Source organism: Myotis brandtii, unplaced genomic scaffold (assembly GCF_000412655.1).
Source record: "Myotis brandtii unplaced genomic scaffold, ASM41265v1 scaffold112, whole genome shotgun sequence".
In the NCBI taxonomy this organism is placed as follows: domain Eukaryota; kingdom Metazoa; phylum Chordata; class Mammalia; order Chiroptera; family Vespertilionidae; genus Myotis; species Myotis brandtii.
Window position 1 is genome coordinate 5174289 of NW_005353838.1, and position 15226 is coordinate 5189514.

Here is a 15226-nt window from a genome sequence, read left to right on the forward strand (position 1 = left end):
GGGGGGAAAGGGGAGTGGGAGATGCGGGAAGAGACTGGACAAAAATCGTGCACCTATGGATGAGGACAGTAGGTGGGGAGTGAGGGCGGAGGGTGGGGTGGGAACTGGGAGGAGGGGAGTTAGGGGGGGAAAAAAAGAGGAACAAATGTAATATGAACAATAAAGATTTAATTTTAAAAAAAAAAGCAGATACTATAAAATGGGTAATATATTTAAACCAGAAGTATTTTTAATGCTTTTAAAATAAAAATGACCCATTTACTTTAAACAACTTCATTAGTTTTAATGCTTCTTATTTTAACTGACTGGGTAATAATGTCTTAAACAGATTTTTAAAAAGTAAACATGGCCGTCCAGCTGGTGTGGCTTAGTGGTTGAGCATCGACCCATGCACCAAGAGGTCACCAGTTCCATTCTAATTTGATTGGACTGCAGGCTTGATCCCCAGTGGGGCGTGTGCAGGAGCTGCTGATCATGATGGTTTTTTCTCTCATAGATGTTTCTCTCTCTCTTCCCCTCTCACTCTAAAATCAATAAAAACTTTTATAAAGTAGTGTTTATATTAAAAAAAAAAAAGTAAATATGGTCTATAGCAGCGGTTCTCAACCTGTGGGTCGCGACCCCTTTGGCGGTCGAACGACCCTTTCACAGGGGTCGCCTAAGATCATCCTGCATATCAGATATTTACATTACGATTCATAACAGTAGCAACATTACAGTTATGAAGTAGCAACGAAAATAATTTTATGGTTGGGGTCACAACATGAGGAACTGTATTTAAAGGGCCAGAAGGTTGAGAACCACTGGCCTAGAGGAACACACAAGGCTAGAAATAAAAAGTTAAGTGGCCTTATCGAGACCTCTTTCTGCTACTCAAAATGACTTGAGTGTTTATACTAAAAACAATAAAAAGCAACTTAAAACAAAATTTGAGATTCCCAATGCTAAAAATTTAATATATCAAACAACTTACTAGTTTCATAATATCATTTCCATTTTGTTCCTGTTATTTCAAAGGGTGAACTAAAATGACTTTAAATTAACCAAAAATTATATCCGTACTCCAAATAACTTTAGAGTTAATCATCTGCCATTTCAAAGATGTCTCTTAAGCACTAGTAAATCCCTCTTGGGCAAGAAATCAAGGACACATGAAAGACATAGACAAGAAGTGGCTGAGAGGATCTAAAAAACAACAAAACAAAAACAAAAACCACCACAGGTGGTCTATTTTCTCAAACTTTATCCAAACCCGACTCAAGTATTTGAATGTAAAAGTGCATATAGCTTTGACATTTTCAGAAATATTTAAATTTCCATTGAGTATAGTTCACATGTGCTTGAAAAAGCCTAGACATTCTGAAGCTTGAGAAATAAGATGGATCTTGTAGATTAGAATTTTTACACATTTAATCCAAATTATTGCCTATAAGAGATGGCAGGGTTTCATATTCACACTGAACTACCTCTAGCTGCAAATGAAAAGATCATGTTATCTAGAAATGTTCTGCCTATCAAGCCAACAGATCAACATGTCAAGACCTCACTTGCCTGGAGTAAACTAAATAGTAGTAACTCATTTGCCATTTATCAAATTTAACCTTAAGTGACCTTTAGAGTGTGCTACCTACATAAGAGGTTAACTATAAAACAAACTTTACAAAGAATTTACACAATATCCTAAATTTCCATTGAGTAAGGGAGGGGAAAGGTTAACTTAAAATTCAATAACATGAATGAGTAAAAAAAAAAAAAAACAGTCTAAATGATACAAATTACCTGCTTAAATGGTTTAAAAATTTTTTTAAATATCCTTTGATGTTTTCTATGTCTAAAAGATTTTTTCAGAGATTATACAGGAAAATTCTGATCTGCTGTGACTATAAAGTTGGTTACTTTTTAAAAATTATGCAGTGTATCAAGATCAAGGATTTCCTTTTTATGTATACCAAAATCAAGGTAGTGTATATAGAAGCACTACTTTTTAAACTAAAAATCTGCTAAAATCCAGTCTTTCAGGTTATTGTGCATTCAATTAAAGGCATTTATGAAGCACCTTGCCTGATACTAGATGCAGAGATCAATAAAACATTGTTCCTGTCCTCAAATAGCTCAGAGACAATGGCAAGATGGACACCTAAACCAGGGTCAGAAAACAGGTCCTAATCCCATATACTGTTCATTAGTTGAGATTTCTTGAGCAAAACACTCTGAGCCTCTTTAACAGAAACAGCTGTGTTGTTGTGAGGGGAAAAAATGAAATCTTGCACACCAAAGTTCTTGTTATTATAGAGCATATATGCCTATTGAAATTATTCTAAAATGCTTAGAAACACAGAAAAGTTTCCCTCCTGCTTTACTGAATTTTTCTGCTTTTGCTCAAACCTGAAGGAGTTATTGTTCTAATTCTTAATTTTTCTCCAAACCAAGTTTTCTTCCCACAATTCTTGGGTTTATCAGGAGATCAGTCCTGACTAGTCTAGGCAGCTTCATCTCTGCTTATCCATCATGTGGCTGTAATATGAGTCAAAACAAACTGTTCCTCTATGACTTTGTTCCAACGGAGATGAAATGACATTTTCAGATCTTAATATACTTTCAATTTCAGTAAATCAAATGACAATGTCACAAAGTTCAGTAATTTCAATTATTAAATAGAGCACTTCCCATATAGAAAAATGAATTACATGAACAATGGGAGAAAAAGACATGCACCAAGGTAAGAGCTGAGCATATGAAGTGAACCCTTTTGCTGTTCTTCCCTATTACTGCTCCTACTCCTAATAGGAGCCCAATTTAGTAAGGAATGCATGCCCTTTCACTACAAAAGCACTCTGCATAATGAGCAAAGACCACAACTGATCTGACACACAAACCCTGTTACAACCATACAATGTGGAATTCACCTTCTATCATAAATAATATTTTAATGAGTAAAAATAAGTTTATCACATTTGGCCACATTAATTTTAACAACTTTATTGAGCCACATTAATTTTTTAACAACAGATTTTAGTGATGCAAAGTTTTTCTGATATTTATCAAAATCAAGTACACATGCTTTGGGAAAAGGTAGTTTTATTCATCTAAATTTAATTAGCATTTTCAGTTGCATATTTCACAAACAAAATCTTTTATTTGATTTTGCAAAAAAAATTCCTCAAATGTCTGCCTCAGATTTCTTCCATGAAATACTATGGGCTTATTTTTCTTTTTGCTTTAATATATGTATTTTTACTATCCATTACAGCAAGTCCTACTGTTAACTACTAAACAATGCAATTCCTAACACAGTAGGGAGGTACAAGACCCTCGTTAATCACTGAAATCAACTGAAGCTACCGTAATAAACTAGGTCGACCAAAACAATTTTCTCCTTAAAATAGCCAAAAGCCTTGGAAATAAAATAACGACCTGAGAGAACTCAGTAACTGGAACCAGAAGGTTTCTATGGGCAGATTATTAAGTTGAATAATTAATTTGCATTGTTCTTAAAATGAATATTTCAATATCTTGGTGGAAGTAACCATGGGAACATACAGGGAACATATATATTTATAAGCCTGGGTAAATCATGCCTTTGACAATCAAGGTACAATTCCTAGGGAGACAGAATGCTTTAATGTTGGTAAGTCTTGATTAAATACCAAGATTTTCACCATAGAGAAAGGAGGACTTTATCCTTGTAGGAAGCAGAAAATATTAAGAGAGTTAAGAGACAAATTAACCAAATACAATGTATGAACCTGACTTAGATCCTAATTTTTTTTTTGTTTGCTTGATAGAGGGAATTTAATATAAGAACTGGTCATGAAAATAAGAAGGGATACTGAGGCAACTCAGAGATGAGCAACAGCAAGAATCACTCCTGCCTCAGGGCCAGAAGGATAGAGGGAGAAGACTCAGCTACTAACCAGATGCTCTATGAAGTGGGGAGGGAGAGGATACCTCGGCTTCTCCTTCCTCCTTCTCTTCAGTGCCCCATTAAGTCCTTCCATTTTGCCAACCCTATCCAGAAAGCAGGTGGCTAGAGAGCCTGGACAATGTAGTTGACAGGTACTTAGCTCAGGTTCCCTTGAACACTTACAGTTAAGCAAGGCTTATGGGTATTGGGAGATAGAATCCCAGAGAAGCAAGAGTGAGAGGAAAAGGGAAGTGAGACGTGGAATAAAACAACTTAAAAAAAATCAGGAAAATTTCAACACTGAATGGAAATCCATGTTATTAAGGAATATTTTTAGGTGTGATCATCTTATTGTGGTTTGGCTGGTTTTGCAGTCATCACCTTTTAGAGATACATTCTGAAGTACTTATTAAGTATTTATGGAGACAGTGATATGTTGTCTGGGAATTGCTTCAAAATAATCCAATGCAGCTGCAATATAGATAAGCAAGATTAGCCATGATAGATGGTGAAGCTGATTAATGGGTATATGGCAATTCATTATGCTATTTTTCTCTAAATGTATATATGTTTAAAATTTCAATAATAACGCTTTTAAAAGGCTATAGAACAATGAGATGATTCTAGATGTACTAACATTTATGTAAAAAATTGCATTAAAATACATAAACCATTTACTGTACAACCTTGAGCAAGTTACTTAATCTTTCTGGGTCTCAGTTTCCTCATCTATAAAATGGGAATATTAATGATACCTATCTTATAGATTTGTTCTGAGGATTAAATATGATTTGTATAAAATACTTAGACTAGTACCTGAGACAAAACAGTGACTCAGTAAATAACCAATTACAGTTTTAGAAATCCAAAAATAGCCATGGCACTGGCTTCAGTGAATGATGCTTCAGAAATTTCAGCAGTCCTCACTTAGCATCAGTAGGTTCTTGAAACTGCAGCAAAATGATGTATAAAGAAACCATAGCCTAATTGATATAAAAAATCTTAAGGTCTTATAGCAGCTCATCAACATTATAATGAAACAGTTGAGCACAATGATGTTATTTGAGGACCTGATGCACAAAGTAAAAAAGAGCTGGACAGAACTGGGACTTGCTGATTTATTTTTTTAAGTTACACCTAAAAAGTGAATTAAAAGTCGCTCTTTCAGATTTGTTTTGATATTTCAGAGTCTATGATTAGACTATTATTCCTTCTCTGATCCAGACCGGGCAACTGAAAGTTCAAGAGAAAACTGCATATCTTCCACAGCCTCACAGGTCTCTCAGTCTTAGACCATGCTATACCCCATCTCAGAGCCTATAGAGTTGAGAGAAGCCATTACCTCTTACAATTGTATTTCAGAATGTGGGGATTTGTAAACATCTTCGGATGTAGGTCTCAAGAATATAAGTAATTAACTGATTACATGTACACAGTCATAAACACATATTAATATCTTAAGTCACTTTATAGGCCCAGCAGTTACCTGGGGGAAAATAAGGGACTCAAATCCTATTCAGGAAAGAAAAGTCCTCATCTCATTTTAGAAGAAAAGGAAGAGAACAAAGAACCAAACTTTATTCAGTTCTCCATGTGTCAGGCACCATTTACACATTATTACCTCATTACCTCACACAGGGATGCTAGGTGTAATTATCCTTCTGAGAGACAGATGAAACAAGCTCCAAAAGTAATGTGAACACCTAAGGTCACATAACAAAAGGGATCAAATAAGGATTCAAATCCAAGTTAAACTACAAAGCCCACGTAGACTCCAGCTACACTCTGTTGCTTGCCTCCTGGAAGACAAGTTACCTGAGGCACAACTCAAGATATTCTAAGAACCCTATGGACAAGAGGTAATTAAATTGGAAGAATCAGTCTACTCAAAGCAGTCATTCATGACAAAGCACAGAAATGTGTAAGAGAATTTACATTTCAACTTTACCTTTTTGAACATGATCTATTTAAATACAAATTGAATCATTCTATAGTACTTCCAAAGTGCTAGAGTGACCTTCAGTGGTTTCCACGATACCCTTTAAAAAAAAAATCCAAACTCTTCTCTGTGGCCTATATGACTCCTTCAGCCTGATCTCTTACTGGACATTCATCCCCCTCACTCACTGATGCCTCAGGCACACTGGCCTCCTTTCTGTTTTTTGAATATACCAAACCCTTTTCTATATCTAGGCCTTTGTACATGTGAGTCCTCTTTTTGGAATTCTCTCCACCCACCTTTCAGTTCTTAGCTCTAGTATCACCTCCTCAGGGACTTTCACTGACCACCCTCTTGAAAAATGATAGCCTTCTTCATCATTCTGTTTATTTCCTTAGTAGACTTGTCGCAATCTGTAGTGTGTGTGTGTGTGTGTGTGTGTGTGTGTGTGTATACCTGTTATTGTCTGTCTCACCCCTACCTAGACTGTGAGGTCCTACCTTTACTAAACTCCTTTATCTTAGCTCTATAACCTAGTTATAACCTAGCACAATGCCTAGCCTGCCATGTAGTAGGCAATGAAAAATGTGATTGATAGAACATTACATGGCATCTAATAACACTAATTTTCTCATCTTTTCAGTTATTTTTCAATTACTCTAGTTGATTCAAGGATAAAGTCTCACTATGGTGCCAGTTTGCCCTTAATGCCTAACACTTTTTAAAAAAATGAGAACTCTATATAGTTTATGGCAAATACTTTATAAACTTAAGATAAAGGTTATTTATTATCTTCAATCCCTATATTCTAAAGAACTTGGGAAAACAATCAGTGTGGTTAAGAAACTATAGATCCCCTTCTGTGCACCTCATACTGGGTTTATTCAATCCAATTTATGTTGGGAAGTCCTCTTTTAACTTCAGGTTTTGAATTGCTAAATTCTTGCTTTTTAAATTATTCACTTGCTCAAAATTTGATACATACACATTGTAACCTTGTTTCATTTTCCCCTAATTCTTCCCCAACCAAGTTAACAACTTAGTTTCTATCCTTCCATATTTTTCTCAATGCCCATTAAATCATACAAACATGTGTAAATATGCATATTAGTGACTTACAGAAAATTAGTATTATGCTATATACCAGTGATGGCGAACCTATGACACGCGTGTCAGAGGTGACACGCGAATTCATTTTTTTGGGTGATTTTTCTTTGTTAAATGGCATTTAAATATATAAAATAAATATCAAAAATATAAGTCGTTGTTTTACTATGGTTGCAAATATCAAAAAATTTCTATATGTGACACAGCACCAGAGTTAAGTTAGGGTTTTTCAAAATGCTGACATGCCGAGCTCAAAAGGTTCGCCATCACTGCTATATATACTTCTTTACATTTTTCTTTTCTCACTTAATAGTACATTGGAAATCCCTCTAAATCAGCTGCAATAGGTCTAATACATTCTTTTTAGTATCTGCATAGCTTAATTTTTCTACCACTCCCCTTTTGATAGCATTTTTGTTCTCTCTCTCCCCTTTTTGAGGAAGAACTGAGTACTGCAATTAACAATCTTGAACATATATATTCTTACTAGAGGCCCGGTGCACGAAATTCGTGCACGGAAGCGGGGTTCCCTCAGCCTGGCCTGCACCCTCTCCAATCCGGGACCCCTCAGGGCTGCTGGCTCCTAACCACTCACCTGCCTGCCAGCCTGATCCCCTTAACTGCTCTCCCCTGCCAGCCTGATCCCCCTAACTGCTCTCCCCTGCTGGCCTGATCCTCCTAACTGCTCTCCCCTGCCTGCCTGATCACCTCTAACCGCCTCTGCCTCAGCCCTGCCACCATGGCTTTGTCCAGAAGATGTTCAGTCTAATTAGCATATTACCCTTTTATTAGTATAGATGCCACCTTGTCCTAAAAATGCAGGTTGTTAGCAGGTTTTCCTATCATGGAAGGGGAGCCTGCAATAGCATCCTGGGTTCTGACCAGGGCTTATGCACTCATGCTTTATCTCAGCAGATGAGATTCCTAGAAGAAGACTCTTGGATGTACCTTGAACATTTCTATCGATTTTGCCAAATCATCCTCCAAAAATGTTGAACCACTTTAAACTCCCACCAGCAACCATGCGTGCGCCCTTTGCCCTATTTTGATGCCAATATCATTGATTTCCCCCTAGAACAGCCGTGGGCAAACTATGGCCCGCGGGCCGGATCCGGCCCGTTTGAAATGAATAAAACTAAAAAAAAAAAAGACCGTACCCTTTTATGTAATGATGTTTACTTTGAATTTATATTAGTTCACACAAACACTCCATCCATGCTTTTGTTCCGGCCCTCCGGTCCAGTTTAAGAACCCATTGTGGCCCTCGAGTCAAAAAGTTTGCCCACCCCTGCCCTAGAAGCTTCCCTCCCCTCAGCTGGGACTGCTTGGCACTTGAGCCAAACACTCTGATCAGCCCAGGACTTGATTTCCCGAGATAGAATTATGGAGGAGGAAAAACAGTTTTCCTCTACCCTTCTGAGTTCTTAGTGGAGGCCCTTGTAATGAAAAACAGATTACCAAGAGAAAAACAAAAGTTCATTAACATGTGTACCTCATGTATATGTGGGAGATCCCAGGGAAAAATGAATAACTCCCCAAGGTGGCTTAGAATCCAGATTTAAATACCTTCTTCTTAGGGAGAGGGGACAGGAGATGTAGGCCTCTTAGAGGAGAGTACATGATTTTTAGGAAAGATGGATGGGGGAGGGGGAGATAGTTTGTAACAAAGTTTGGGTGTGATGTCAACTTCTAGTCTCCTGTCCTGTGACAGGAGTCAGTCTTCACTGGCTGATGACACTTTTCCCATCGAGGGAACCTTTTTGGGGGGGTCTGATTTTAGGCAGGAGACTTCAGTGAAAGCCTCTCCTTGCATTTGCTGTTTTTCAAGCATCTGCAGGTCAAGATCGCCAATATAACAACATGGCATATGTTGGGGTGGCATGTTCTCTGACCTTCAGAATAAACCCAACAAAAGCTTGTTTCCTCTCTCAGATGATTTGCCACAGTAGCGTTATTCCCTGGAGACAATATTCTTACCAGACCTTCCTGGGAGTGGTCATAACATACCCTGTGCTTGAAAGGTGTGGGCCATATCACTAAATAAATCAGGGTCAGTTTTCTCATCTTGTGGAAAGGGAGATAATGATAGTTTATCTCCCTTTCCACAGGTTTCCTGCGGGTTTGTGTCTCTGCTGCAGCCCCAGTGGCCCCAGCGCCTCTGCAGCCATGGGGCTTGGGGCTGCTGGGTGCCAGCCCCTCTGCGGGCTGTGTCTCTGCTCCTCCAGCCCCAGCGGTCCCAGTGCCGCCTCGGCTGTGGGGCTTGGGGCTGCTGGGTGCCAGGCCCCCTGCGGGCTTGTGTCTCTGCTCCTCTGGCCCCAGTGACCCCAGCGCTGCCTCGGCTGCGGGGCTTGGAGCTGCTGGTGCCGGGCCCCCTTGAAGGCTTGTGTCTCTGCTCCTCTGGCCCCAGTGACCCCAGCGCTGCCTCGGCTGCGGGGCTTGGAGCTGCTGGTGCCGGGCCCCCTTGAAGGCTTGTGTCTCTGCTCCTCTGCCCTGGCGGCAGCGGTGACCAGGCAGGCCCAGGGGCCCTCCGCCAGCGGATTGGGGCAGAACGCCTGCGTCGTCGCCATGGCGACAACACAAGCGTCCTGGCCCAGCCACCGGCATCTTCTGTGGCGGAGTGATGGCTAATTTGCATATTACTCTTTTATTATATAGGATGAGTATTTTTATTTCTCTGGGATAAATATCCCAAAAGTAGAACTGTTTGTCCAAATGGTATCTTCTTTTTATTTGAAACCCCTGCCATATTGCTTTCCAAAGACTCTTTGTTTCCACAAATACTGCATGAGAGCAATTTTTCCCCTCCACATTTGACCTGAATTGATGCTAACATTTTTTACTACTACTTGTATTATAACTATAATATTATGGTAAGTATCCCACACTTTTGAAAACATAGCCCTAATGCATATTCCAACAAAGTGGAAGGGTCTCCTGCTAAAAGCTCTGCTTAATTTCATTCTCAGCCCCAGGTTACTGCCAAAAGTAAGTAATTACAAAATATGTAAACAAATTTTATTAAATAAAAGGACATTTCTTTCAAATAAAAATGTGTTATCATAAAACTAAGAATCACTCTTTGTTTTACATTAGCAGCATCTTTGTCCACTTATTCTTTAATCCTAAATAAACAAGATAGAAAAAGAAAGCATTTTCATAATTTTATATGGGATATGATCTTCATTGTTACATTGGTGATAATGAGAAAAAGAATAGGCTCAAAATAATTTTTGGTCTAGCATATGTAATGAAAGGTGCAGTCTCAACAAGTGTTGCTTTTACCATAGAATACTTTGATAAATGAACAGAAGGTCTACCAACTAAAAAAAAAGAGTTCTTGAAAAATCATACACTTAAAAGTTTTTTAAATCTACTTTGCCACAAAGCACAGACCAGATAAAGTTTTTATTTTGAAAGCTGTCAGCCTTATAACAAACAGCCTGTGACATTCTTGTCTTCACCTCACCTTCTTCATTGCTTCTATTTTCTCCTTTTTTGTACTGTATACTTCTGATATAGCAAAATTGGGTCGATGATAGTGAGTGGGTGAGAGAGGTAAAAGAAGAAAGATAAATCAAGAAATGACAGTTGAAAAGGTAGTAATAGTAAAACCTTAGCTTGGCAACTGGTTGTAAAATTATAGCACAAACTAACACATAGAATTCATTTGTTGTGCTCCAATTTTATAAACTTGAGGAGCAGGAAAAAACCCAGATTTCTACTAAATATTATCTGTTATTTTTTAATTAATAGAAAATACAGCTCATCAAAATTTTAGAAGCAATGAATACCGAAAAAAAAGCACCTATTTTCCTATACTCAAAATAATAATTCTTTATTCTTATAAAGCCCTCTCATGAACTCGCACACATCATTTCACTAAACATAAATATAACAGCACTTTAAAATAGGAATATTTTGCTGCTTACAAAACAAAGACTTTTGAGCCATACTGGCTATTTGTGAATTTAGACAGTTAATGACACAATTCTAAATTTTATTTTTAAAAAAGAGCTTTCAACTGTGTTCTAAAATTCAAAATTAAATCATCTTTTTAAAAGCTCAAATGATCCTGAACTCAAGTGACCCTCGAATCCTACCAAAACCAAATTCAATAACAGCGTAATCTATAAACATGTATTTTTATTGATTTCAGAGAGGGATAAGGAGAGATAGAAACATCAATCATGAGAGCATTAATCGGCTGCCTCCTGCACACCCCCTACTGGCGATTGAGCCTGCAACCCTGGTATGTGCCCTGACCGGCAATCAAACTGTGACCTCCTGGTTCACTGGTCCACACTCAACCACTGAGTCACACGGGCCAGGCTATATTTTAGTTTTTTACTGTATCCTTTTTGTAAAACTCTACTTTAAACTCCCATGGGACCATTCTCCCTAGTTCTCTTCCTCCTCCTTCTCATTTCAATTGTGGATATCACTTATAAATCAGCTCCTTATTCCTTGTCTTATGTTATATTTAATTCCCCTAATCACAAGGATTCATGCACCACCTATATGAATTTGTATCTGTCCAAATCTGACTTTAACTTATTGGGGCACATTTATTTATCTATCATACTTAAACTCCTCTCCCCCAAAATTCCCCAAATAGATGCTTCATCAATTAGCATCTATTCTAAAAGTGCCAGATTCAATACTCCTTCCTTTACAAAGTCCCTGGTATTGTCCTTTCCATTTCCCAGCCTCTCCAGGTCATTATCATTCACATATATTATTTCAATAGCCTCTTAGCTGATCATCCTACCTACTTCCAACCTCTCCACACTTTGTCCAACAAACACAAAGAGCTGCCAGAATTCACCACTTCAATTTGCCCACTCAGAAACCCACAGTGCCTTCCCACTGTTTCAATTCCAAACTCTTTGGCCAAATGTTCTAGGTAGTTACAGTGTAGAGGCCCTTTTTAAAAATCCCCTAAGTAAACAGATTTTTTTCTTTAACTTAACAAACATAGTTGTCATTAGCCCCTCAAAAGACTAGGCATAGTCCTAGCTCTTTCTTTGTACTTCCATCTCTCCTCCCCCCCAAAAACAAATCCATACAGAACTACAGATTTTTCCCATGGGTTTTTAAAATTGGAAGGGCCTCAGTTCAGATGTGGTAGGTAGGTGGAGAGACATGAGCAGAGCAAGGACAATGGACCAGGTACAAAGCCCTGGTGCCTAGCAAAAGAAAATTGCAGGGTGGGACCTCGTCCCCAGGGTGACCTTTCCTCCCCTAGCATATCAGGGATCCTAAGGTTTGGACCCCCTGATATTTTCTCCCTAGAGTAACACCTAGGCCTCAGTTATATTTCAGCTCCAGGCCCAGAAAAGCAGCAAAACCAAACAAGCAATACCATAGCTGACCTCAGAACCAGCTGCATTGAATAAAGACCCCCTGCCCAGACACCAATCAACCAATCAGTGAAAACCCTGACCCTGAAAGGACACACCTGGAAAGCTACTGAATATTCTATTGAGATATTCCCTCGAAACCTCCCCTAAAATCTCCACACTTAACAGGGAGGACCCACCTCCATCTGCCTCCCACACAGGCCCAAGCTGCTCCTCTTCCTTCCCCTTTCCCCAGGAAGGTTACCATTACCTTCCTCATTCCCAGGGCCCTCCTTACCTCTATGTACCTTGTTTCCTAAGCCCATTTCCTTCCTCATTCCCAGGGCCCTCCTTGCCTCTATGTACCTTGTTTCCTAAGCCCATTTCCTCTACAAATTACTTCTTCTACCTCTGTGATTTTCCAAATAAATGTTTTCTTATAGTTTGAGTTTTGGCTCTGAATACTTTCCTAGGCAGAACTCAAGTACTGAGGTTGCTGAACCCAGATCCAGTCCGACCCTGCCAGTCTAACACCTGATGCCTTCCCACCCTCTACAACGCCCATTCCCTTAAGTCCTACTGAGTCCCACATGAGAAGATGAAACCCAGAAAGGCCAGGTAATTAGCCCACCGGTACAACCAGATAGTGTCAGGACTGGGAATTGAACCCAGTGCTCCTGACACTCATGTCAATGCTCTTTTCCCTACATCATGCATCATTTCAACTGACTTCTTCCATGCCTACTTAATCTAGAAAACAAAAGTAACTATATCACATGAACTCATAAGACAATTGGATATAATCATATGGTGTGAATACTAACATATTTTTGGCTATTTTCAAGAACTTGTGTAAGGAATAAGGATTTCAAACCATAAACAGAGCATTTCTATTACAATTACATTTGTTCTTGAAATTATGCTTCCCCTAAAATCATCTATGCAGCCTCATCCCCCAAAAATAGGTTAAGCAATCCATGTCTCAGATAAAAATGTCATCTATTCCAGGCTCATCAGCATATGTTAGAATCTGTTCCTAATATAGAATCATAAACTTTTGGAGTTGGAAGGAACCTTGAAGATCACCTCTCATTTTACAGAGAAAACTAATACCCAACAGGGACCTGCCTAAGGTCAGAATTTCTGTACAAGAACCCAGGTCCTGAATAGAAAGTTCTCAAAAGAAGGTTTCCGAGAAAAAGCACAATATTTAGTGGAACACTTTAGTTTATCTCTCTTTACATCTCCTTAAGTAACTTCCTACATGATGAACTGTTGGAATTTAAGAAAAGCAAAACAAAAAACTAAGCTAACTTTTTTTTTAAGTTTATAGCCAAGTCACTGATCCTAAAACTTATCACAAGTTAAGGTGGCTCCTGGCAAAATCTCAGACAGTAATATTTTGTAATAAAACCCCAAAAGTGTACAGATATAATAGTTTAAAAGGGAGAAAAGACACACATAAGTTGACTAGCAATAATTGTTTATCTCTGTAAAAAATTACATAGAGAATTGTTTGTAAGTATGAAAACTTTAAAAACATGCAACTTTCAAGAAAGAATTTTAATGTCAATACATTCATAAATTTTATTTTGGTCAGTGCTTATGGGAAGTTGGAAATTCTTCTTTTAGCGTTCTTTTACATGTCTTGAGTCATGTTACAAAAACAATAATTGAGGAAAATCTTTTATCAAACTTTAAAAGAATAAAAACCTTCGTCCAAACCTTAATAAAATAAGAATTATAAGCTATATTATCTAGCCATGTTAAGAATATATGAAAATAGACCATTCCTAAAAGTTAAGGCCTGACAAGTACTAGATTTACACCTTTTTCCTCCAGTAAAAAAAGCACACTACATAAGCCAATTTACCTGTAGGAATATGTTTCTTAACTCATGAGCATCACCTCGCTTGGTTGTCTGCACCTGTAAGGGGAGAGGAAAAAAAAAAAAGCCGGTTAATGCTTCACTAGAGGCCACATAATCTCTTCAGATTAGAGTTCACACGTGCTAACAATCAATGCTCTTATCTTTTATAAGGGCATTTAGTTTAAAACAAACCAAAAGCACTAATACTGATAAGAACTGTCAAATTGGAGATCTGTGACTACAGGGTGGAAAGACAAATGTGAAGAGCCTAAAACAGAGAAAATCTACCAGGTAGATTTCATCTGGATTGCAAAGGAAGGCAGTGAGAATCAATCCATTACTTTACTCCACATCCACTAACAACACGGTTAGCAACCACCCATCAAGAGGCCATCAAGAGTAGATCAACAGGAAAGTTGAAACACCCAAATTAATCGCATGGCCTAGCAGCTTTTCTTACCCGTGGAAAGCAATCCAGAATACAATCTCCGCTCCCCTCTCTTTCCCCACCCAACTTAAAATATGAAAGCTGCTACGTTTCCAAATACTTTCGACCTCCTGCCACCTGCAGCGCAAATGCCAACCAATGCCTCCAGTCACCATGAAGCCCCAAATTACTCAATTACGCCACCCCCCCCCACGCAATACACATATGCCGTAGGTACCCCGACTTTACATGTCACTTCCTCCCACTCCCTTTTCGATGGCCTCCAACTCCGGACTCACAAACCCATGCACTTAGAGCAGGACACTACTCTTCCTTCACCGACCCGGGGTCCTCACAAGCCCCTCCGATTCACAATCCCGCCTCCTTCCCCTCCCCCAACCAGGCATCCTCTCCCTCCGGTCCAAGCCCCACACAGCTCTCCCACCCGCGGGCTGGAGCCCCAGGACACGCTATCTAAGAACCAGGCAAAGAAGGAAATGGGAAGAGGTGAAGGGCTACAGGCAGGGTCCCCAGAATGTCTCTTATGCAATAAAGGCAGCAGTAGAGAGTTGGAGTCACCTTGACCGCCATGCTGTGCTCGGAAGCCGGGGACGAGCGGGGGAGCGAGCAGGGCCCAGCT

General features: G+C 39.1%; 1 protein-coding gene across 3 annotated transcripts in view; it reads right to left on the bottom strand.

Annotated features, from left to right (window-relative positions):
* SLC25A12 (solute carrier family 25 (aspartate/glutamate carrier), member 12) overlaps nucleotides 1-15226 on the bottom strand; it is a 175382-nt gene that overhangs the window by 76406 nt on the left and 83750 nt on the right. For 2 of the 3 annotated variants that reach the window (XM_014545823.1, XM_014545832.1), the window contains one exon: nucleotides 14163-14216. In XM_014545823.1, coding sequence (XP_014401309.1) covers nucleotides 14163-14216 — 54 coding nt within the window. Of the gene's footprint in view, nucleotides 1-14162; nucleotides 14217-15165; nucleotides 15221-15226 lie in introns of those variants that run through there. The other variant, XM_005857580.2, reaches the window with a different exon arrangement.